The sequence below is a fragment of the Pipistrellus kuhlii genome, unplaced genomic scaffold (assembly GCF_014108245.1).
Source record: "Pipistrellus kuhlii isolate mPipKuh1 unplaced genomic scaffold, mPipKuh1.p scaffold_m20_p_5, whole genome shotgun sequence".
Classification (NCBI taxonomy): Eukaryota; Metazoa; Chordata; class Mammalia; order Chiroptera; family Vespertilionidae; genus Pipistrellus; species Pipistrellus kuhlii.
In genome coordinates, this window is record NW_023425551.1 from 33,997,659 (window position 1) to 34,024,441 (window position 26,783).

At 37.8% G+C, this 26,783-nt stretch overlaps 1 protein-coding gene and 1 long non-coding RNA gene across 2 annotated transcripts in view; both read right to left on the minus strand.

Annotated features, from left to right (window-relative positions):
- Positions 1 to 13,169, minus strand: part of LIN28B (lin-28 homolog B) — a 67,865-nt gene extending 54,696 nt beyond the window's left edge. The window contains exons 1-2 of the mRNA XM_036414415.2: positions 13,005 to 13,169; positions 8,225 to 8,440 (exon numbers count right to left, since the gene is read on the minus strand). Coding sequence (XP_036270308.1) covers positions 8,225 to 8,440; positions 13,005 to 13,169 — 381 coding nt within the window. The remainder of the gene's footprint in view (positions 1 to 8,224; positions 8,441 to 13,004) is intronic.
- A 1,503-nt stretch (positions 13,170 to 14,672) lies between these two features.
- On the minus strand, positions 14,673 to 25,769 carry LOC118706086. The gene is made up of 3 exons (XR_004983894.2): positions 25,311 to 25,769; positions 16,187 to 16,235; positions 14,673 to 15,293 (listed from the first exon to the last, which is right to left on the minus strand). It is a non-coding gene; the product is annotated as an uncharacterized LOC118706086 (long non-coding RNA).
- Between the last annotated feature and the right edge of the window lie 1,014 nt (positions 25,770 to 26,783).

Below are 26,783 nucleotides of genomic sequence, written 5' to 3' on the forward strand. Positions count from 1 at the left end.
AACACACCATACACCGAGGAAGTGATTAGCCAATGGTGAGGAACCAACCAAGTGGCAGAGCCAAATCCAAACCAATGTTTTCTCCGTCACTCTATCACACTACTTCAGCTTTATAATAACTATGTACAACAAACATTGTTGTGCCCTTACTATCTCCCAAGCTCTGTGTTAAAGGTTTTACATTGAAAGAACGTTTAATCCTCATAACAACCCTCTCCAAGGTGGATATGAATTTGTCCCTTCATTCATAGGACACTGTGATACTGAGAAAGTAATGTAAAATATCAATAACTTACTTCTCCATAAGACATATAATAAACTAGGATTTGAATACTGATTTATTTGGCCAGATTCTATTCCATTATATAGTATCTCACAAGGGTTAAATAATTATTATTACAGCAATGGATATTAAATTATCACAGCAGGTTCATTTAAAACAATATTTTTTCCTTAACTTATACTGAAGAATATATGAACAGAATATACAAGGGTAAAATCTCATGGTACAACAATTAAAAATATCTGCATAACAAAAATATTTCTAAGCCTCATTTTATATCCTGATACTTAAATAATATTACATACTACAACATTGTAATAAAAGCTTTATAGTTCACTGCAACAGAAATTATGCTATTAATATTATACTAGAGGCCCAGTGCACGAAATTCGTGCCCTTGTGGGGGGGGGGTCCCCTCAGCCTGGCCTGTGCCGTCTCCCTAAGCCATCAGTCGGACATACTTAGTGCTGGAGAGGTTCCCGCCACCACCACTGCACTCGCCAGCCATGAGCCTGGCTTTTGGATAAGTGGAGTTCCCCCTGTGGGAGTGCACTGACCACCAGTGGGCAGGCAGCTCTTGCATTTAGCATCGTTCCCCTGGTGGTCAGTGCATGTCATTGTGACTGGTCATTCTGCCATTCAGTCAATTTGCTTATTAGCCTTTTATTATATAGGATAATTTACCCTATTTTAAAGAAAGCACATAAAAGAAGATAATTTAATTTTCCACTATGAATATATGCCATTGAATATAACTTAACCATGATTTTATTGTGGCAAAGACTAGTTTCCATTTTAGTTTATTTATTCAACACACTTGCTAGGCAGTTTATGTAACAACTTTACTCTTCACAGCAACCTGAAAAACTTGGTATGATTACTCCTTATTATCTCCCAATTTAGGGCTGGATAAAAGATGAAAATGAAAGGAACATAAAATCTTTATAACATATGGACATTTGTATCCTCCATAAAGATCAAACTACAGGTCAGAAATACAGAAATAATGATGTATCAAATTATAGTGTAACACTTGTCACCTATTGTACAAACGCTCATTAGAAGACCATTTCTAAGTGCAACCCACTAATCTGCAATGTATTTGCTTTAATATGTTACTGTTATCAACCTTTCTGATATTAAATGCCACAATAAAATTATTTTAGAAGAATAAAAATAATTTGCTTCTCATGAACTATATATGTTACAGATATAACTTACACCAAATATATATTGAACAACTGAACTTCTTATTATGTAAAATTTATTGAGAAATATCTCAGGGTGTTTCATATTTAATTGTAAATCAAGTCTATAGAATATCATATCTAAAGTAATGCATTTCCAGTTGAAATAATTAGAAATATGACTTTAATTGTTTAGGTTATACTTAGTACAAAATAAAACCACAAGATAACATATTTTAAACTAGTAATTAATCATGGTATCAAAATAACTACTCAGGCCATAGCCGGTTTTGTTCAATGGATAGACTATCGACCTGTAGACTAAAGGGTCCCAGGTTTGATTCATGTCAAAGACACCTGCCTGGGTTGTGGGCTAGATCCCCAGAGAGGGGCATGCAGGAGGCAGCTGATCAATGATTCTCTCTTGTCATTTATGTTTCTCTCTTCCTCTCTTCTTCTCCCTTCCTCTCTGAAATCAATCCTATACAATAAAAGCACATATCAATATGCTAAGTGTCCGGTCATCCATTCAACCAATCAAAGCATAATATGCTAATGATATGCTAAGGCCACTCAACTGCTTCCTATGATGTGCACTGACCACCAGAGGGCAGATGCTCTGACCAGTAGGTGAGCTTGCAGCTGGGGTCCAACTGATTGGGACTGAGCAAGATGGAGTGCTCTCACAGTCCCTCCCCAGCTGGCTAACCTCTCACAACCCTCTCCGACCCAGAACATGGGTGGGTGGGAGGTAATCAACCAAAAACTATCTATAATAAAAGTGTAATATGCTAATTAGACTGGAAGTCCTTCTGGACGAAGTTGGGGCTGCAGCATAGTGGCTGTGAGGGAGGGATCGAGGCTGTCACCGCAGCTGCAAAGGCCTACTCTTGCATGAATTTCATGCATTGGGCCTCTAGTAAAACTGTATTAAAAGTAAATAAATAACTACTCAGTTAAGATATTCAAAACTATTGCCCTAGTCAGTTTCTGCTCAGTGGTTAGAGTGTGGGCTGGCAGACTGAAGGGTCTCTGGTTGGATACCTGGTTAAAACTATCTCAGTATTGATATAATTTCTGAACAGGAAGGATCCAAACAAATTCAAATAATAAGGGTTCCATTCCTGCTACAAAGTACTAAAGGACACACTTTTTAATCCTCTATGTTGAATGTAAGTAGCAACTTCCTCTGAAACCCAAGAACTCTGAGACAAATTTATAGGTATTTGTTATTCTGAAATGTCTTCATTTATTGTGAATGAACTTTAAAAAGATTCCCAAATAAAAAAGAAAAAAGTATTTATAGTTACATCAATAATCTTTAAAAAGGGGAGGAGAGACTATGTCTTAAATATGTACCCAATTATAATTTCAGGTTAAAAACTGAATGAGAGTAAGAACACCATTTTATACTATATAATAAAACCCTAATATGCAAATTAACCAAATGGCAGAATGACCAGTCCCTATGATGTGCAATGACCATCGGGGGGGGCAGACACTCAACGCAGGACCTGCACCCTGGTGGTCAGTGGGCTCCCTCCCACAGGGGGAGTGTCGCTCAGCCAGAAGCCAGGCTCATGGCTGGTGAGCAGCAGTGGCAGGAACCTCGCCTACTTAAGGACCCCTTGGGGGATATCTCCCGAGAAGTCCCCAGACTTTGAGAGGGCACAGGCTGGGCTGACGGCCCCCTACGCCCAGTGCATAAATATTGTGCACCAGGCCTCTAGTAAGTACATAAAAGGAGTCTTACAATAGATCAGCATTTGAAAATCAGAAAGAAAGTATCCATCATCTTTTATAAAACAATTACAGTTTTACAAAACTTTGATCTAAATGCTTTTAAATGTGATTACATTAAAGGCATTTCATTTGGGATTCTTCTAAATTGGTCAACGAGGCAAATCATGAAAATGTGATAGGTTTAGGGAACTATTTTCAAAGTATAAAAATGTATACCTTTCTAAAAAAAGAACTACAATTATCATATTTCACCTTTTAAATTTTTAAGATTTCTGTTTAAATAAACTTTTTGAAATTAAAACATTCAACAATCCTGAGAATAATAATAATCACATCTATTCTGTATGTGAAAAACGTTTTCATGCCTAACTATGACAAAAATATAGTAGATAAAATGCTATGAAAAGCCCTTAAGTATGAACATATTGGAGTAAATCTGTTTTCATAAGTTGTATAATTAATTAATACTGAAAACATTTAAGATATGTACTTTATGATACATCAACTGAATTGTGTATAATACTTGAAATTTTCATATATATAAATTAGTCATGTCCACCCCGGGTGGGTAGCTCAGTTGCTTAGAGCATTGTTCCTATATACAAAAGCTGTGGGCTCCATCCCAGGTATGGGCACATTCAAGAATCAACAAATGAATGCATGCATACCAGTAAATAAGTAGAACAACAAATTGATGTTTCTCTCTCTCTCAGATAAAATAAAAAATTTAAAAATAATAAACTAGTCATCTGCAAATGTTTTCATATCTTATACTATCAATAAAATACTGTCAATTTATGTTACAATAATTTTTCTTATTTCTTCTATTTCCATTACTCTTTGAGATGCTTTCTAAGCAAAGAAATAAAAGGAACATAAAATCTTTCTAATGTGGGCATTTGTACTCTCCATAAAGATCAAACTACAGGTCAGAAATAAAGAGCATAGGAGGGAAACATCCATACTACAAAGGTAAATGAAGAATTCCAAAACAAATCACTAAAAAATACTTAAGACTACCAAGTAATACTAGCTAAATTGCTATCGTTTTGAATTACACTGTCTTTGAAAAAAATTCTTAGATAAATTGTGAAAAAAATAAATATATTTATGTTAAAAAAAATTTGTACCATATTTGATGGCCAAGATTTCCAAATTCAATGCAATTAATGAAGAAATATCACTATGCAAATAAGCTTAAGAGAGGGCAATAAGGAGAATAGATTATATTTTTCCCCTAAACAAAATAAATTTCAAATGATTATTTTATCTTATTACAAGAGGAAATGACTGGACATAAATGTCAAAATACATATAAGAAAAACTTACAGGATAACAAATATCAACTGGTAGTTATAGTTGAATATTGCTCTTCTCCAAAAAAGATCTAATATTTAAATACCATGCAATTCATCTAAAGTACCATTATTATTTAAGTCTATTAAAAACTTATATTTCAAAAGTTGCCAGAAACCTTTCCAGATAATTTAAACATGTTAGACCACAATCTAACTGTAGATGCCCATTTAAAACATTTGTTAATAACAATACACTGATAGGAGTATTAATTATTAGCACTTACAAAATAATCATATTCTAATTGATGAAATCACCTTAGCAGGAATCTAGGAGTACAAGTCTGTATTAACCATATATACCCTTCCTTCAATTGAGAAACAAATCTATTTCCCATTGGATTTCTAAGTAAGATATTCCTACAAATTAATCTTATTGACAAATTAAACCATCAAAATTGTCAAATATTAAAATTTTAAGGAACACCTCAAAGACTGTGTGCTGCCAAAATTCACAAATATATTTACCCAGTATTGTTAAATTTGTAAAAAAATATAATATCCCTTATTGAATGCCACCAATGTTTCAGTATTGACATGTGTCAAAATACATTTGAGTTTATTAATAGTCCACAAATATAAGATGATTTAAATCACAAGTTAACATTAGAAAGTCAAATGAATCTGTCATTTTAAACCACCAATGGTCACACACCATCTTCAAACAGCAGAATTTCACTGCATATATCAAAGACATTACCTAAGTCATGTGTTTATTTTGGAGGATCTGGTAACATTAGAGAAATAGAATTTTGATTGTATTACTATCAACAAATTCTAGATTTATGAACACTTTCCTAGCAACTTAATTGTTTTTGATGTGCATTTCTTTGCAGTCAATATTTTCAAAAGAAATATATACACAAATACATATATACACACACACACACATATATATACATATATATACATATATATATTCGTGACTTAGCATGAATTTTAAAATATTATTTTAAATAAAATAAAATAATTTATTTTTATTTCCTCGTGTATATAGTATTAAACACATTTTCAAATATTTTTTTTTTAATCCAATGACACACATTTCTGAACACTCAAAAAACACTCATGTCATATATTTAAAATAAATAGATCTTGGTCCAGGAAAACATTTTAAAATTCCCTAAATACCCATGCCTATTCTTGCATAAAAAAAATTAAAAAAAATAATGTAGAGACATAATAGGGGAGGGAATCTAATTTATAATTATACATAAAACCTAGTATGCTTTCAAAATGCTCAGACAGTAAAATTGTCAGCATAAATAATTTAAAAGATTTAAAAGACATTTATAAAATTGTCCAAGATTGCAATCTGATTGTATAAGCAAAAGCAATGTTCACATGATACTACACATATCATTTATGACCATCAAATTGTTCCTTGTAGTTACATGGCTAAAATCTGTAGGATTCCTGCCTGCTTCCAAACAATTATTCATATAATTTATATATAATAGACATTAAGTCACGATATAAGACAGAAACCCAGGTATCAAAGATGCAGAAAAAATAAGGTGATTGATACCCAAGCAATTTTTTCCTAGATATATTTTTACCATAAAAAAATTCCCTAAAATATCACTTTCTAATTTAAAAGTTAAAGATTATCACTACCTGCCTTTTTACATACAAAAAGAACACTAATACTTAGGTTTTATTGACTTTTTACATACTTCTTCCTAAGAATGTATCTAGATATATTCTTCTGAAGAATACAAATACACATATTTAAAGAGCATTTTTATCACATGTCATTTTAATATTGTTCTTTAGTAAACACATAATGTGTAACAGAAGATTAAAGCAAGTCTTTAATAATCAATTACTGTACACTGGAAATGGTTTACTCTCTATAAAACTTTCCCAGCAACATAACATTTCTAAATTTAGTGGCTCTAGTAATGTTTATCAATATATAACCATTAAACAGCTTAAATTTGGATGTCTTATGGTTCTAAATATTTAATTAATAAGATGCCTGATATTTGAATATATTAAAGGTAAACACAGAAAACCAAATTATAACAAGGTGTGATCAAAGAAGAAAAGGGCTATTTTTTTCATTCATCTATAAAACAAATTTATGAGATCGTAAAGGACAATTTAACAACCCAAAGAAGGTTCAAAGGGGGGAAGGCCAGGGCCTGACAGAACTGGATCTGTCAGTGATTTTAGTCACTGCAGAAAATGTGGTTTCATTGTGCAATATAAAGTAGGAGGCATAAAATTCAGTAGCCTGTCTGTGCACTTCTATTTATGTATTTAAACCCTGTTTCAATTCACAGATTACGCTGATCCTTCCACATATAAACAGCCAATAATGATGGCCAGGCCTTTAGGAAAGGAAAACACACACCACACAGCAAGGTCAGGAAGCTACCAAGCACTACAGGACAACAGATCAAAACAGAATGGTTTCATGTGTTTCTATTGTTTATATACTTAATTTGGAGATGATATTCCTTAGGGAGAAAGGAGGTTGTACAGATTACCAGGAACATGCAACAGAGTATCAAATAAAATACATACTTTCCATGCAAACAGACTCTTTCCTGCATCTACTGTCAGTCAACCTGTAGTATATTGATAGCCATTCATTGAATCTTTTTTAACTTAGATGTCAAGACAAAGTAAACCTCTTTACTCTTAAATCCCTTTACGCCTATCTAAGAATTACAGAGAATAGTTCTTTAACTTCCTTTAATGAAAAGATCAAACTTGCAAACTGTAAATTATCTTTTTTGCTATAAAAGAGATTAAGTAACAGAGAGGAGTGGACTGAAAGGGGATGAGGTATTAATTTGTTTCTGCGTAAAAAAAAATTTAAAATGAGAAGCAATAACATTCGGCTCGGTATTAAGCATCTTAAAAAATTACAACACACTATAAGGAATGGTGGAAATTTACCCCCAAGTAGCAGGCTAGCACATTTTAAACATACAAGCTAGAGCCGCCTCTGGCCACATGTTTTTTTAGTTCAGTCTCTTAAAGAGACAGTATCCTTGGACACAAAGTCCTACACCAAGCACATTTCTGAAACGTTTGCTTTCTAAGCATCCACTCTTAACACTTCTTCAAATCCATACTACGTTAACAGTGTTCTACTTGATTTTCGTGTAAAAAAAAAAATCAAATTATTTTAACTTACATGTACAAATGACCACGGGATATGAACAGGGAAAGCTATAAAAGATGTCTCAAATACAGGGACCTACAGATTTCAACAGCAAACTGCTGCTCGTGTGCTTTTAAACCCTAAAGTGGCCGCCGTTTCTTCATTCATTTACCTATTCATTCACTAGGCGTGGGCGACAGAGAACCTGGTAACGGACCACACCGGAAGCTGCACCGCTGCAATCTCACTGTCGGATGAAGGAAGGGAACTTGCAATGCAAGTCAACAAGCACCCAAGCAGTAAAATCTGAAAGATTTGACTTTCTGCTTAGGAAAAAAAAAAAAAAAAAACCTCAGGAAGGGTATTTTTAGGGTACAGATACCTAAAAACGGTATTAACGCGTGACCAGGAGGAAGACTTTTGTCTTTCCATACACCCAAGTATAGCCATTGACAAAACTGCTCGATCAGCTCCACGTGGAGAAAGGTGAAGGGGGGGAGAGAGGATGGGGGTCGAGGGGGGGGTGAGTTTGGCTTACTTGGTGCACGAACACATCGACTGGGATGTCCAAGGGGCTCCCCTCTCGGCTGCTCATGGAGATGAACCCGAACCCCATGCGCACGTTGAACCACTTGCAGTGGCCGGTGCCGTGCAGAACCGGGGCTTCCTCCTCCGCCGGCTGCGGCGGCTTCCCGGGCTCGTCGCCACCACCTTTGCCGGCGCCGCCTGGGCAGAACGGGACAAAAAAGCCAGTCAGTCCGCATCGCCGTCCGGTTCGTGGAAAGAGATGGGGGGGGGGGGGGGGGTAGGTAAAAAAGGTAAAAAAAAAAAAAAAAAAAGAAGGGGGGGGCTGGTTGGGGGAGAAGGAGAAGGAAATAAGAAAACGCGATGAAACGGTCGACTCCTGCTTTCCTTCTACCGAAGATATTTAAAATGAAAATAGTTTTAAAAAAGGAAGCGGGGGGGGGGGGGGGGGGAGGGAGGGGGGGAAGGAGAAGCCCACGCTGTTCTATCGATCCACATCCCACTTGCACGGCTCGGTCCATACGTGTCCTTTTACACTTAATTCCCCCCTCCCTTTCCCCCCCTCGGGCACACATTACAGTACAGCACGAGCGATACTTTACTTGCATGTTGCTGATTGAACACTGATCCCATTTACAAAGAGGAACGGCTCCGGCGGAGCCCTGCTCCGGGGCGGGCGCCGGGGGAGAGATCGCGGGGACGTTAGAGCCCGTTCCCAGGCACACGCGGCGGCGGCGGCGGCGGCGGCGGGTCCGGCGGTCCGCGCGGTGCACTCCCCTCCCCGCCCCCCACAATCTCCATTAAAAGTTGGGGGTGGGGGTGGGGAGGGGGCAGGTGTATAAAAGTTTCCTCGGGCTCCCTCACTGAAACTGCGCTCAATCACACTCACAACAATCCAAACAATAGCCCCGTGAAAAAGCTTTTCCCAGCCGTGAATCGGGGTGGGCGGTGCAGAACATTTTTGGGGGGATCGGTAACAATAGGCTGCAGAAAGCCCCCCCCCCCCTCCCTGCGCCATGGAGGGTGTGTGTGGGGGGGTGCCCGGTATTGGGGTATAAGGAGGAGGGGGGGTAACGGCCAGAGGAGGGTGGGAGAGGGGAAGGAGTGGGGGGGGGGGGGAGGAATAGAGAAAGGAAGAGAGGAGAAAAATCACAGTAAAACAATAGAAAAGAAAATTAACCTTCGGCCATGTTGCCCCACGGGCCCTCGGCTCCCAACTCGTGAGACGAAAACTTTCCCTCGGCCCCGGAGCGGTCCTCGGCGTCAGTCTAACATCTTGATTTTGTGCGATCACACATTTAGCTCGCATGGTCTAACGTGCTTTCCCTCTTTTGATTTTTTTTTTCCCCTTCCCTCTTCTCTCTCTCTCTCTCCAGTTTCTGGCCCCCCGAGCACACGTGACTTTGTCAATTACATGCTTTCTGGCTACTAATTTCACCTCGGATCCTGAAGGGGCCGTGGCAGGAGGAAGAGATAACCAATCGCCATTTCATCTCTGCTGACATCGAAATAATTTATGAATGGACACGAAAAAAAAAAACCCTCAAAACGCGTTAACCTTAAAAGACACATTTAGGGCGCTTCTTTTACGATAAAAACAGAATGCTGAGGTCGTGCTTTTATCTAAAGCACAACGGAGGGTCCTTGGGAATCATTTAAAAAAAAAAACGGGGCACAGTCATACATGTGCACACGCGTGCCTTCCACAGAAGCCTGTCCAAATCATCTCACTTAGGGGGGGAAAGAGCCATTTAGTAAATAAAGCAACCGAGGTTTACGCTGTGAGACCCTAATCAATAAATTAATTAATTAAAAAAAAAGAATTCAGCAGCTCCACAGCAGTAACCCGGCTTGGGACGCACATCTATTTAATTCAGTCTTAGGAAATATGTAATTGACAAAAGATCTAATTAAACCTAATGACATCCCCATGAAAATTTAATGATAATAGGCACCTACAATAAGACCCCCAAAAAAGCACACGATTACCTGAAGGAGCCCCCTCATTCAAATTGAAATCCTACTAGAAAAAAAAAAAATTCAAAATGAAATCCTACTACAAAAAAAAAAATCACTTATCACCTTCCTGTGAAGTCAAATTGTGTGGAGGCTGATCAACTGGCCACATTTTGTTGGAGGGGGCCGGTGAAGAAACCGTACTTCACAGGTTTCCCCGCCATCTCTTTCCGGGGGGAGGAGAGGTGATTAATGACTTCCTAAATAACAGCCCCGTTTTCCAGCTCAACGTGTGGAGCGAACCTCAATCACTGGCGATTGTTCCCCAAGAGCGAGAGGAGGTAGGGCGGGAGGGGGAGGGGAGCGCCGGCCGGGAGGTGCAGAGGGGCGGCCGGCAGAGGCGGCTGCAGAGCTCAGAAAGAGGTGGGGGAGGAAAAAAAAGAAAAAAGAAAAAAAAGGGCGCCGGAGGGGGGAAGGGTAAAGAAAGAGAGGCAAGGGGGAGACAAAAAGGTAAATGCATAGACTAATGGACTGGACCGTGGCTTTTTACCCGTGGACGGGAAGAGTCGAATGAATGAAAATGTAATAACGGATTAGGCGCCTACCCCCCCCCCCCCCGTTTCGCCCTCCCCGGTTTCAAAATGCTTTCCTTTTACCTTTCAAATCGGTTCAAACGATGGCAGATTACTAGATACCGACACCAATGTTAACCGCCCTCATCGAATGCTACCATAAACGTTATAGATCAAGTAGAAATGGCTTGTTTCCTTTAAGACAGAAAACATAGCCCTTTTTCAAACATTTAAACGCGCCGCTACACTTTCTCCCCCTCCCCAACCCCCATCTTCTTAAACAAGCAGTTTACAGAGAAAACTGAACAGATACCACTTCCCTTAGGCGACGCTGCCGAGCTGACCCTCCCCCACCAAGCCCGCAATCCCCTCGGGTGTCTCCAAACATGTCCACACTGCTAACTCCTAACACTCCCAACCGACACTGTTTCACAGTCACTGAAATGCAGGCAGCCTGAGTCCAAGACCTTTTTGGAAATCCACAAATGGTATCTATGCACATCTCCTCATACTAAACAAGCAAATATAAATGTACCCTATACTAATTGGTTCAGATCTGAAATAAGTGGATGTATATACAAGTATATGCTGTTTTCGGCAGTCTGTGGTAAAAGGCTTCAATAAAGACAGATGAATTTGTAAAAACAAAAACAAAAACAGGTTTTTTGTCTTTATTTTGTTGTCTCCCACGAAAGGGAGTATAAACCTTGGTGGGGTGGAAAGAAAAAACATGAAAAATCCAAATGATTTGGAACGAGTTAACAAAAGCTCAAAGCTCTCAAAAAAATTATTTGTTAACAAAACATTTACTAGGCATTATTTTAATAAAAAAGCAATTGATTACATTGACCTATAATGAAGTAACTTTAACAAGGGCATTCATTCCAGGTTAAACATTTCACATGATACAAAATAGAAAATACTAACGTAAGTTATGTACCTTTTAAAAATAGTTTAAATGACAGGTTTACTTTTTTTTTTTTTAAATCAACATTTGGGTAACAGAAAAATAATCTGGAAAAATATGCATGTAAATTGAGGGGGAAAGCTATTATTCATGTAAAACCAATTGTCATAAAATTCACAAGCCAGTACAGTTTAGTTGTCAATAACATACATTTATAGTACCCGCTATTTTATCTGTAAGTTTGTCTTAATTAGAAAAGTTTAATAAAATCAGAAACCATAGGTGGATTCTGAATCCTCGTTTATTGTTAAATTAGATGAAATTCAAACCTACCCAATACACAGCTTACACGTGTGAAATAGCATAACTCAACCACACGGTATGATAGGAGAGTCAGTCTTGCCTGATTGGGGGCCTCCAGTATTAGTGGAATTAAGGTAGGGTTCACTGGACTGGTCACTGGTGTCAGAGGTTATCGACTCATTCATTTCCTGAGAGGGACATCAGCCTTTCAAGTTGTGTTAGAAGGCTTTTTCCAACTGGGAACTCTGAGAAATCCTCTAATGTTCATTCACAAAGAATTTAAGGCAACTGCATTTACATACCTGGGGGGTGGGTAAAAGGGGGAGAGAAGGGAGGGAAGAGAGGGAGAAGGAAGGGGGAAGGAAATTGGGGAGAAAAGTGAACAAACACTGAGCAAATATCACCATTTCAGGGATATGGCACTATCTTTTACTTAGATTGGTCTTTTCTTTCCCACACCCTTGTCTTTTGAGCCTAAGATCCTTTTATAAAACTGAACATAATCTCTTTAAGCTCAGAGAAAGCGTCTTTCACATAAAATGGTCCTATGAATCTCCTTAGAATGCTTTCCAATTTGTCACCTTCCTGAAGTCTTCTGGTTTTAATATTTTTCTCATTTCCTACTTGATTTTAGTGCCAGAAAGACCTGTGCTTGACTCAAAACGCATGTTTTATACTCGTGAAAGCCAAATGTTTCCGTAAGTTGATTTATCATAGTTCTTCCAAAATATCTTTTTTAAAAATAAGTTCAAATAGCTTACATAGATTTTTAACGCACTGGGGGTAAAAATGTAGTAAATAACCTATCATGTGCCCATTGGGTACCACAATCTAAGGCTTCTACATTTAAAAAAAGCAAAGTGCACGTGTTCTTGGTCATTTTTTTTTGTTTGTTTTTTGTTTAGTTTTGTTTTTAATTCCAACCGTGCAAGGCAAGGAGCCAGAAGAGGTGCCACAGCCCACCGTCGTTGTTTTCCCATAAGCAATGAGTAACTTTTATCAAAGCAGAAACAAGGCTTAGGTCCTTAAAACGAAGAGGAGGGGCTGTAACAAACACTGCCGGGAGCGGCTCCACCGGGGGCTCTTCTCCCGGCAGAGGAGCCGAGCGGGGTCTGCAGCCCCAGGGCTGGTCCGCAGCTCAGCGATTTCACGCGCAGTTCGCGCCCCAGGGCCGCCGAGACCCCCGGGCCAGCCGAGCGGCCCTTTCCCTCCACCTCCATCCTCCCCGACACTTCCTTTCCTTTTTCTCGTCACCTTCCCCTTGATTCAGCACATCACCACCTCCTCTTTAGAAGTGGAACCCTTCCGAAGGCTAATGATTTCTCACTAATGAATGGATTTTTACATGTGTTCCTCTCTCTCCCCCCTCCCCCCACCCACCAAGAACACCAAACAAAGGAAACCATTGCCTTTACCACCATGGAAGGCAACCCTTGGCACAGTCTACTACTTTTACTGCATTTCCAGATATAGTATGTATAATGTGATGCCTATTTATCTGGGAGTTATCAGTCTCGGAAATCTAAGATAAGGGAGGTCAAAGGGGAAGGAATCAGAACCCCAGAAAAGGGCCACTAACACCCTACTCTCCCCGCCTCACCCCCCCAATCACCACCCACCCCGGCCTCGCCTAGAAGGGAAAGGTCGCCAGACTCCTGGCGCCGGTGCCGTAGGGCAGCCGCGAAAACAGCGCCGGCACCTTTGCAGGGTCAGAGAAAGCCCTCCGACCGGCAAGGGGGCGGCCAGGGGCGATCCTAGGGAACCTGCTCTCTGGCCTTGGCGATTGTGGTTTCCCAGCTCGAAAGCTGCACGTCGGGCAACTGTTCCCGATTCCTTCCCATTGAGATTTCAGCAAACTACTAAGCAAATAACTTTCTTAAAATTCTTAACAATGAAAGTACTCCCCTGGGTGCCTTGATCTTATAATAAAGGCACTTCAGAATATTGGGGGGGGGGGGGGGCATTATGTTTTTTGTTTTCAAAAAGCAAAATTCCCTTTTATTTAATTTCCTAATCTGGAAGGAAAATTCTCTGGCTTTTAACACAATTCTTCTCTCTTGAGAATTTTTACATAGTTGTAAATCTCTTTAAAATTTTTTTTCTTAAATATCTTAACACATTTCTCCAGGTATAATTAAATAAAATTATGGAAATAAAGGAAACTATTAGCACATACTTTAAATTTTCCAAATTGCTTTCAACACTTCAAAAAAGAAACATTTGCAAATGTTTCCTTCTTTTTGACCAGCTATGTTTCGGCTATGTATTTGTAGCAATAAAATTAATTCAGAAAAAGGACATTATTTTAGGGGCATCCATTTTGTAAAAAGTTTCCTTAAAACAACTGACACAGAAAAAGAAAATCCTGTTCCATTACCACACTCCCCCAATGAAAAGGAAAAAAAAAAACAAAACATTTTTCTTAAATGATTTTAATGAGGGCAGAAATAGGTTAGAAAAATCATTTTGTAATAAGCTCTCCATTATTTTGCCCAGAATAGCACAAAGGAAGCTTCTTGTTTTATATAAAAAATGAGCCATTATTTTTCATCTGTACCAGTTGAATCTATGCTTCATAATTTAAACATATTTTTGCGGTAAACATTCTGTCTGTATAAATGACACTAAAGAATGTAAATAAGTATTCTTTCCCCTCCAAGGCAATGAGTGAAAGTTTATTATAACTTAATGTCATCAAAAGAAATAAATGAAATAAGAGAATGAACTGTTTTCCAGGTATTTATTTTAACATTTCCACTTTGGCTTTATTTGGGAGAAGGGGTCAGGTGTGTGCAACATGGGAAGGAGAAGAACAGTAGGGGAATGAAAGATGAGGGAAGTGGGAAGAAATCAGGTTTTAAAGATGCTTGTGTGGGAAGCAAATCTGTGGAGAAAGAACATCCAGCCAGAAACTGGAAGCCAGAGTTCTGGTCCCACTTGCTGACCTTGCTAATTACTAAGAATCTCTGGCCTTAGTTACTTCATTTGCAAAGTGAGGAGAGACTGGACCAATAGATGTTCAAGCATTTCAGTTTAAATGTAATCCCTGGAAATAACCACTCTTTTCGGTGAAAGTGGATCCTCTCCCAAACAACACCTTTTTAATCTCAAGGAAACACAGACATGAAACTTTATTGCAGTCACTTAACACATTGGTGTTAACATTGTTTCCCAACAGAAAAGAAAAAGGTTATCTGGCTTGTCTCCAGTTTGCCCCCCACAGAAAAACCACAGTCTACAGTTATCAGAAACTAGCTGGTAAATTAAAATATTGTAGCAACTTTTCAGAATCTTCTTTTTCATGATACTCATTAGAGCATCATCTCCATGTCAAAGGATTCACTCTAGAAAAAAGGAAAGTGTTTGTCAAATGGCAATGCCTATCAGTGGTTTCCTCATTAAACTTTTTGATCCCTACCATTTTCCTCTTTCTACCTATAATCTTAAATTTGATAAGCTATTTAATAACAGAATAACGTCTTTTTACTTAAACTTACTTAATGATCAGAAACTTTGTTATATCATAGCTTTTAAATGTATTTTCATAGTAATATCAGTCAATAGAGCCAAGATTTTAATTTCATCAGAGCCAAAAATAGTGTTATAAGTTTTAAGTGAATTTCAGTAATTTCAGAAAATAGTTATGTACCCAAAATCCAGGTTTATAGTACACTTAAATAAATGAAAATATATATAACAAAATAAGTCCAGGTTTAAAGTGTTAAAAGTTCAAATGCCTCATTCTTGCAGTATAATAAGAAACAAATATGACACAAGTTCATGAAAATCAAAATAAATGGAGGCTTTCCTAGACTAGTGAAATTCCCTAATTCTCTGAAAAAATGTTCTATGTTATGGTAACTTATTTGAAAACAGTACCAACTCTCTATCTTTAAATTAATTCAGCCTATGGGTGTTTCAAAAATGAACAAGCTACAAATAATCTTCATTCAGCTACATAAGCATATAATTATCTATTTTGCCTGAGTTATGAAAAAACCCACAAAATCCAACGCTGCTAAAATCAGGAGGAAAAGCAGTTAATGAGGATATTTCATCCCTGCATACTGGTGGGAATATCAGTTTCCAGGACAGAGTTAGCTGGAGTACAGTGGAATATGGTACCAATCTTGCCAAAGTGAGTTTCTGAAGGCTGTCAAGTTTCTTATATGCCTCTAGCGATCTTTTCAAACATAAGTTAAATTAATTATTTATTTGGGGGGGAAAATAGACTCACCTGGGGCTGATGAAAACTGGTTGAATGACCTCATCATCTTCTGAAGAACCTAAAACCAGAAAACTCAAGTTAGAACTACATTAATTGCCTATCCAATTGCCTCTTCATCAGCTTAATGGCTCATTAGAAAGCAATAAAATGCCTAGGTTTTGACTCTGTGAAGTCAAATTTAAGACTCACCTAGCAATATTAGGTAGATAACCAATTGGCATACAAGTGTATGCCTACACTTACGCCTTTTATTACTATTAAAGGACACTGGTTTAAAAAACATTTTAAACAAGACCATTAAGATGTCAAATATCCTGATTTCATCAACAATGCAATTACATTTTTAAAATATTTCATATTATCAATACATTGTAATTTAAGAATCCCATTTAAAAATATTTTTTTATTGATTTCAGAGAGAAAGGGAGAGGAGAGATAGAAACATCAATGATGAGAGAAAAACCACTGATCCACTGTCTCCTACAAGCCCCCTACAGTGGATCTAGCCTGCAACCTGGGCATATTTCCTGATGGGAATCTAACCAAGAGCTCCTGCTTCATAAGTCCATGCTCAAATACTGAACCACGGTGGCTGGGTAAGAATCCCATTTATTTTTAATTATTATTATTAACAGTTAAGAATCAACCTAACCTACAATATTGTGCTTCTTGATGAACTTATTTATTCTCTTCAGATATGCTTTAGATAGAAGATAAACCATGAGAATCTAACTGTGGTACTACAACATTGACATTAGGTCTCTCTCTGTTACATTCAAATATCCTTTGTGAAAAAATTATTTTAGTAGTAATTCATTTAATCATTAAGTGCATTTAATTAATACTCATTAACCCAGATTTTAAAAAGCAACAGTTCTTGTTTAAAAAATACAAATACTTTCTGAAATATCTAATATATCTGCTAGCATATGTCACAACACAGTAACACTTGCAGTAAAGAGTTTACTCAGTGCAATTGGAAAAGAAACTCCTGATAGCCATTGAATTATCATTTTTATCCTCAAGTTAGTTACTAAAGTTTGGAAAACAGATCTGTTTGAACATGCATCCACTCACCTGCTATCACCAAGGGTTGTCTTTGTTCCCTTAAACTAAGTTTTACATGTCATATCTACTCACAAAATAAGCCATTATGTGTAAGTTCTGTAAGTACAATTTAGTTTTTTTCTCAAAACTAAATGGAGTCCTGGTAGATGTGGCTCAGTTTGGATGGAGCATCATCCCATGCATCAAAAAGTTGCAGGTTTGATCGATCCCCAGTCAGGGCATGGATAGGAGGCAACCAATCGATGTTTCCTCTCTCACATTGATGTTTCTCACCTTTCCTCTTTCTCTAAAAGCAATAAACATATCCTCAGGTAAGGATTAAAATAAAATAAAAAAGCCCAAATGGAGGATTTTTCAAGTTCAAAGTTATTTTGAATGTTGACCCAAGATTCTTCTTATAACAGATGACAATCACACTGAGTAGAATGTGAATAGAGAAAGAATGTGAACAAAAGGACATGAAACTCTACATTAAATCCTGTGTTTACAACCTAAAGACAGAAGATGATGACAAACCCTAATGTTAATAAAAGTCATTAAAACATTTGAAATAGAACTTTCCTTTACATTGGGGCTATATTAAGTTTTACTTTGCACACTACATTTCTGCAGGGCTTTATTTAAATATTATGTACACATAATTTTTGCAAAACCATAGGTCATGTTTTTTTTATTCTAATAGCCCACAGTCCATGCTTAATTTTCTCTACTTATATTTACAGAAAAGTTCAAACCAACATATTCTAAAGATACAGAAAATCAATCGATAAAGTTTAATAAAAATTTTAACTAATTCAGATAAATTATTATAAATGGTAGCTTTAAAAGTAAAAATCAAATGGCATGATGTTATTTAAGAACTCTATGAGCTGAGTTTAAAAAAAGGCAATCATTTGGAATGATAAAGATGTTCACATTTTTCACTGTCCAAACTTAGATATGATAGTGTTTTGTTTTGTTTTTTATAGTTTGAATATCTCCTTCCAAAGGAAAAGATGGAATTATAACATAGATATTAATTTATATAGTTCCCTGATGTTAATGGTACAAAATTTTTCAAAAATAAGTTAGTAAAGAATTAAGTTTAAATATGAATATTATACTCCATCCAATATTTACTGAACAATTATAATGAGATAGGTAAATGTTACATAAAATATTTATATTAAATGTTCATATTCTTATTATAGGTGACTACTAGAAATAAAATAACAATAAAGAATTAAAATAATTCCTTAAATGGATGAATAATAATAAAAAAAAAACACAGCTATTTGTAGTTTTATACATGCCTGTATTTATTTAATACTATACTTTGGAGTAAATATTAAAAAACAAAAATTTAATTAAAATTGTGATATGCTAGAATATACTTCTCTGACCCTTCACTAGAAATACCTGTTCATCATTTTTATCTCCACTTCAATCTATTTTTCTTAATGTTACACACTAAGTACATTGCTTTTACCATCTAATACTGTACTGAAACTGACTATAATAAACCCAGAAAAATGTTGTCTCTCCCACATGAATTTTATGCTCTATGTTGGCAGGAATTGTATAGATTTAGCACATCATTTTAATCTTGGCATTCTTTGGGGTTTAATACACATTTTTAAATGAATCAATAAGTAGTTAATGTGTTTTTGAACCTGGCTAAATCATGTGTAGAATAGTTTACTATGAAATAAATTAATTTGTGTACATTTTCTTAAAAAGCATCTTTTTTAAAAAGAGAATGTGCTAGGTAGCTAATTGTTTGACTATTATAAATTCAAAACATTTGCATACAATGTGATTTCAAGAATTTTATTTAAAGTATATGTACTTACTGTTGTAAAATTGCCTAACTGATGAACACTATTACAAATACTCTTAGACTTCATACTTACTACTACAATATATAAGAATATTTTTCTCAAGTACTTGACATATTGTTAATCTACTATTATAACTATTCAATATAAAGGAAAATGATTACTACTACACACTATACACTCCTTTAAAAAAAAATTGCCAATTAAGCTGTTGAGCCCAGAGAATTGAATAAGTAAAAACACTACTATAACATGTTACTCAGAACTTTATTTCAATTCCATTTACATCATGTTAATCTTCCTCTCTAATATTAATATGCAAGTTACTTTAAATTTTCAAGAATGATTTAGTAATCAAGAATATTTACCAATATAAAAGGAAAATTATTTCATTTACTCTCATCATTATAATTTCTCAACATTTAAAAAATGCTATAGAAAACAACTTTAGTTTCTCATTATCAGTATTTTCTAAAATAATGTAAGTATAAGATACATTATAGTTTACTACAAAAACATTCACTTTATGGTTTATAACAAAAATTTTAGTCTACTTACAATATGACAATTATGATTGAAGTAAATACATTATTTGAAAAGTAAACACCAATGTAACTTTTCCTTCCTAGAAGAATAATTAGGGTAAAAGTTTTTTAATAACTCTACTTAAAATCATAGAGCAAACATCCTATACAAACACCAGATAGAAACCTAAAGCATAATACTTACTTAGATTACTATACAAATATAACATCAACACATTACCTAAAATATTAAATGTTGGAGTTCAATATTGAAATTAATGTGTTTTTTAAATCTTTGTTGAGAGTATTACAGATGTCTCCTTCCCCGCCCCCCCCCTCCATTACCAGCTTCCACCCTATTCTATTCCTAACCCACCATGCCTTCACATCCCTATTTTCTGTATCCATAGGTAATGCATATATGCATATAAGATCTTTGGTTAATCTCCCCCCCCCCCTTTACACTGTCCTCTAAAGAAATGTTTACTATGTATTAAAACCCTTCACTGTAATTATTTTTTGCAAATTAGTCAACAGAATTCAAATGTTGCAAAGCAAAATCAGGATAGATTGTGTAATTCAACTGAACATTCTACTGTAATTTTACCTATAACTGAAATACTCTACCTTTAAATATATACAGGTACAAACAATTTTTAAAAAATGATCTACTTTAAATATATTTACATGGGACTTTATACAATTGAAAAATCATAAGTCCTGGAGTGTTAAAACAGGAAACTTCACATTTGGTGAAATATTTTGAACATTTTCTTGAGAGAAAGAAAAATTTATATTACTTAAGAAAAATATTTCAAAACTATATTTTTATAATTATGAATTAAATTATAATATATAATTTTTCATTATTTATAATATATAAACAGTTAAGCTAAAATTAGAGGCTAGTATCTCTAATATTGCTAAATTACAGAGTTGAGTTTAACTTTCTCAACCACTTTCAAATTGAAATTTTATTCGTTTCATATAAGATATTGGCAGATCTAGAATACTCTTCAATTAAGTGTGGTAGAAAATAATTTATTTTAGAAAATAAATTTCAATTAATATTAAGTCAATTGGCACATTGTCTAAAATTGTTTAAAGGCACTGAGTATAGCACAATAGTTAACTGGTAAGAACAATTCTTTAACTTAAATGTGAAAGTTGTAACACAGTTGAGCTATAGCACAGTTGGTTCAGTTAAGGCAATAGTTTGTATTTTCCACAGTATTAAACAGTTCCATAAAATAAAGCTCACAGCTGAATAATTGAAAAGGTCACTTTAAATTAGATAACAAATTTTGATTTTAAATTAAAGAGCCAAAATAATGGCAAAATTTCAGTTTAAAAAGATAATCCTATATTTTGAAGGCCCACCATAACTTTAAAGATAGAAACTTTAATGTACTCTCTTGGTATGGTGGGGGGAAAAAGGATTCCAATTAAACTTGAACACCTCTATGTAATCAAGAGATGTTTTAAAGACTGCTAATCTTTATGTCACTGCCAGCAATCTAATGGTGTAGTAAGTATAATATTAAATAAAACAATAGGACATTAATTAGCAGAGATTATACCAAGAGGTTAATGAAAAGAAAAAAAAACAGAGCATAATTTACAGGTTTTCTAAAATTTTTAATCTATGAAAAGCCTGTTTTTAACTTATGCAATATAGAATATATTAGTTGAAATGTTTTTGCAGAGTATAAAAAAAATGTAAAAGGAATGTTTGAAAATATAAAAGCATTTGGCTTTTGCATTTCCACTATCTGTAAAAGAAATACTAATTTAAAAGCATCTAGAAAATTTAAAACATGTTTTTCCATCATTACAACTGGTCATACAACACTATGTCCTTTTTTCTATATAATTAAGCTTTTGTTCAGCCATGACAAAACTGGAAACTGATTGCTTGAAAATGAGCTGCATGCCCTTTGTCCTGGTTGGTCACCTTTGACCTTTAATTTGATGATCCTGCATATCAACCCATTCTATTTTTAGGAAAATAATGTCAAAGTTCTATTTCTAAAATAGCACTTTTTACTGAGATATTAAATGTATCATGGCATTCTTTTGCAGGTAATTTCTATGATGGTTTCATATCAGTGTTCAATTTAGAAATATTGTAAGAAGTGACAGCCTGGTGTTTGTCCTGCTTCAAACAATAGAAAATTTGCCCAAAGTACTAAGACCATTATAATGTCAAAATGTACTGGTATATATTTCTATTTAGAAAATTACATATGTTATTATAGTTTCCAGGTAGAATTTATTTCACGAGTTATTTCTAATTTGATTAATTTTGGTAACACGTTTAGATAATGGTTTGGATAGTGCCAGACTAAAACCTGAATCAAAAATTGCAAATATCAAATTCATACTCAACCTTACTGTTGTATCAACTAAAAATCTGCTTTTTGTAAGAACTCATTAGTCGCTTAAGTTGGTTTTAAAATCTTGTCTTCCTTTGCAAGTAGCAGCTTTCAAAGAAAGAGAAAATCTCTAGCACTGATTTCATTGATTAAACTGACAGTATTCAAAATCAATGTTAAATAGTCAGGGATAATATTTCTCTATCACAGTTTCTGATTGAATCCAACCCAGCTGGATAAAAAGAATACATTAAAAAGTATATATGATATATATATATATATATATATATATATATATATATATATATATATATATATTTCTTACAGTGATGATGTTACTTGAACCTCTACAATTTCTGTGTGGTTTTTCAGTCAGATTTAACAGTGGCCAATATGGCCGTCTTGGTTCAGCACTATGGTCAGCGACTTCATAGAGCCACTGTCAGATAAATCCAAGTCTGTATATTATGGTCCAGTTTCTCAAATCGATGTGTTTCTATATTTCATATATTCCTAAATATGCTCATATAAATAAATCTTAATTTTTAATGTAAAAAAATTTCATTGTTTTGCTTGGCAAGCTAGAAATTCTTTTTTACCTTGTGGTTCATTGAAAACAGTACTTATTTGGAAAGAAAATGTCACTTTAGGAGGCAAGAAAATAAGATACAGGTTCTAAAGCATTTAAATATAAAAACTCTGGGCACTTATGGGCTATACTATTTTAAAAGAAAATTAGATTCTTAATAACCAAATAAGAAAATTCTTTTAAGTGACCCAAAATTTGTAATGTTCATTTTATACTCAACAGTTTTAATTACTTCTAAACAGATTCATCTTTGAATGTCCATTTTCCTTTTTGAATCAACTCAACTCTAGATTAAATGTTTAAAGATCATTTACAGTCCCCAAATTCAGTAGTTATAAATAACACTTCAATTATTTTAGAGAGATATCAGTGCTATACCCGACAGACAGCTGTTATCCATGTTTTAATAACTTAAGTTTCCCTTAATCATGGTTTGTTAATTATGATAGCAGTATTTCAAATACCCCCCTCCCCCCAAAAAAAATGACATGATCAGATACCAAACATTACCAAATATCAGACAGATAAGATATGTTTAATCTTCTTTTCTTGGGAATAAATGGGTAAAAAAAACACACCCTTATATTTACTAAAATTCTGGTGGTTTTTTAGAATTTACATGTGCAACATACTTTAAAATAAGTCATACTGGACTAACTTTAAGCACTCCCATATTAAAATCCAATCTCCTTCACTTACAAAGAAGTACAATTGACAGTACCTTTTCCATAACCCAGAATTAAGTACTGATTAATTTCACAATAAATTTTTCATTGTTCCTGAAAGAAGTTTGGCATAGACATATAATAAGACACTACAATTTGACAAGGATTAATAAAAATTGATCTTTGAATCATTTGGTTCCAAATCTATTAAAAATACCTAAAATAGTTCTAATAATATGTACTACAAATTTACTCAGATCCTTAAATTCTTGACATCTGATTATCAAGCAATGATTAGTTGATCCTATTTGTAAAATGGCAAAGTTAAATGAAGTATTTTATTCATTTTAGTATCTTCATCTCACCTCCAAGTACTAGAAAGAGGCCTGTGTCAGTTTAATTTCCAAAGCTCTTGAAGAAATTTAGACATAACAGATTGCTCTATTTCATACATTCAGAGATAAAGAATTTGGGAAGAAATGTCCCCCAAATGGACAAAAAGTCTAATAATTAACCTAAAGGAAAAACTGATCATTACAATTCTGTTAATTTATGACTACTCTATCAAATCTGTGCAAAACCACAGCCAAAAAAAATCCCCTCAAAACCCTAAATAGCATATATTTTAAAACAACCAAATTTGCATATTCAAAATTACATTAACTGGCTTGTTTCCAAAAATTCAATTTTAAAGTTTTCCCAAAACCTTTTTATAAAAATTCAATTGTGATATTTTAACAATGATTCTTGAACTCAACCATTTGACTTACCAACAGATGCATTTTATTAAAAAAAAAAAAAAAGCGTTTTTGCATTACCACCTAGCTAAATATAAACGGGCACAAAAAAACGACACGAGGCGAAAACACTCTCAATCATCTTCTGCCAACAATGTTGCACATTTTCTAATCCCGGCACATGCCATGTTAAATTCCACAGTATTTGTGGCCAAGAAATAAACACCAACGTAATTTATTTTCCCCTGGTATTAACAATTGTACAAAAATCCTCACTGGATGCTGTGTTGTGAACGGCACCAATACCTAGCACCCTGCACCCCCCCCCCCCCGCCCCCACAAAAACCTATGGATGGAAACGCGTGCAGAGGGCGAGCAGAAAGGAACCGGAGGAAACGCAGGCTCCCAAGACTTGTCTGTTACGTGAAACAATCCAAAATGGCGGCCTTACTATTACTTACATTTAAGGAATTCCCGCAGTGAGGACATGAAATGCATACTGCCCGGGATTACTCGAGAGCGCTCAGTGTTCACCAGCGTGCAACTTAAAACAAAGTTCCTGGAGCACAAAGCCTCCTCGCAAGGCACCCGCACCCCGGGCTCCAGGCGGCAGTCAGTGCTCCTGCAGAGGCATCGCTGCTTCTCCGGTGGTTCCCTTTGCAGAAGCGACCTAAAACCCTAGTGCGTTTTTCTCCGTCCCCCGCGAACGCTTCATTTTAATCCACGAATGTGCACTCCCGACACCGAAGCCACAAGGATCCCCGACGCCCGCCGGCCACAAAGCGGCTCGGCGGCGGGGCGGGCGGGGTGCGGGGAGGACAGGTGCGGCGCCCCCTGGCGACGCGGGCCCGCGGCTGCGAGCAGCGCGCTCCGGCCGCGCGACCCCGCCGCCGCCGCCGCCACCGCCGCCGGGACGCCCTCCTCGCCGTCGCCCCAGCCGCCGGCCCCGCTCCTCCTCCCCCCGCCCGGCCCTCCCGCTCCCAGCCCGCCGGCCGCCCGACGGGGGCTGCCGCGGCCACCCCGGCCGGCCGCGCACACGAGGCCGCGATGCCTCGCCCGCACCAGGCGCGCGGACCCGGCGGCGCGGAGCCGGGCGAGAAAGGTGTGAACCCGGAAGTACATGGCCCGCCCGCATCTCGGGGACACCTCGCGGGCCATCCATCAGGGCCGGCGAGGGAGGGACGGGGTCCCGCGTCCGAACGGCCACCGGCCGCGATCCTTGTCCCCTCCGGGGCGCGCCGGGCCCTGTCCTCCCGCTCCGGGGCGCGCCCCCGCCTCGCCGCCGGCTCCCCGGGCACCGAGCGCCCCTCGACGCTGCTCACGTGCCCGCAGGCCGGGCCGCGGGCCGCGCTGCTTACCTGCAGGGCCGCATGGTCGCCCGCTAGCCCGGGTGTGAGCGGGGGTCGGGGTGCGAGGACGCGCGTGGCGTTCAGCCCGGGGTCCGGGAGGGGAGCGGGAAGGAGGAAGGGGCCCGCGGTCGGTCCCTTCCAGAGGGAGCGCGGCCGCCAGGCCCCGGAGCGCGTGCGGCGCGGCCGGGAGGGTCAGCACATTGTGAGCCGCGGGGGGACGCGGCGCGGCGGGGTCGGGGAGGGCTGGGAGGGCGGCGATCGGTGGCCGCACGCGGAACCCGCGGTCGCCGCCGCCGCAGCCCGGCGGGTGGCGGGGCGTGGGGGGGGGGGGGGGAGGAGGAGAAGGAGGAGGGGTCGGGCCGGCTGGGGGGCCGCGGGGAGCGGCGGCGACACCCGGCAGCTCGACTCGCGCCCTGCGTCAGGCGGCGACACGCGCACACCTGCCCGCCGCCGCGTCCGCTCCCGCTGCGTCATTGGCTGCCGGCGCCGAGCGCGCGAGATTGGACTTTCCATTCATTCCGGCGCCGGGCGGGCGCGCGGGCGCGCGGCGGGGGCCGAGCTCTCCCCGCGGGCTGTCGGGGGCGCGCGCCGCCATCCTCCGACCCAGAGGCGCGTGCTCGAGCGGGGCGGGGGCGCGCACGGTCGCTGATCCCACGGAGGCAGACGGCGGAGGAGCCTGTCTCTCCTCGGGGGGTGGTGCCGCGCGCTGCGCGTTCCTGGAAGAAGGAGCCCGGGCTGGCGGTCCCTAGGGTGCGTGCGCCTTGCGGGAAGCGGGAGCGACACTGTGAGAAGGTACTGGGTCATTTTCTCCTTCACGAATACACGCTCTGGAAGTACCAAGAGATAGTCAATGCCGAGCATCGTAGACAGTATGGGAGGTTTGGAAAAACCTACTGTCAGCTGTGTTCTTTTTTTGTTGTTGTTGTTGTTCTACATTGTACTTTCCTAAACAATAAAACATTCCACCTCAAATGGAAGACATTCTCTCTCGAACTGCCAGAAGATCTGTGGACAAAGATACTGTGATATATGTGTATACCGAACCCCGTTATTTTGGTGTATCTTCCTTAAATGCCACTGCCTTCTCTCCTGAGTATTTCCTACGTACTGGTTTCGTAGTTCATTCTTGTCACTCAGAGTTTCTCTTTATCCCACAGAGCCAACAGTCCTGGTCAACCATTGTTGACCAAACATAGACTTCTAATCTATGATCTGGTCTATTCAAATATGGACTGTTCATTGGAACTGGTTAAAGGAATTAAATATTTCAGCAAATGAAACCCCAGGTATATTCAATATATATGTTATTGTTTTAACATATAAAACATATATATATATATTTCTCTAGTATGTATGTATATGCCATATATATGGCATAACAAATTACAGGTAGAAAACTTTAAATACAACTAATATAAGGCCAGCTAGCCTGATTATTAATGATTAAAAGGCATATTTCTAAATCATTGCTGAATAATGATG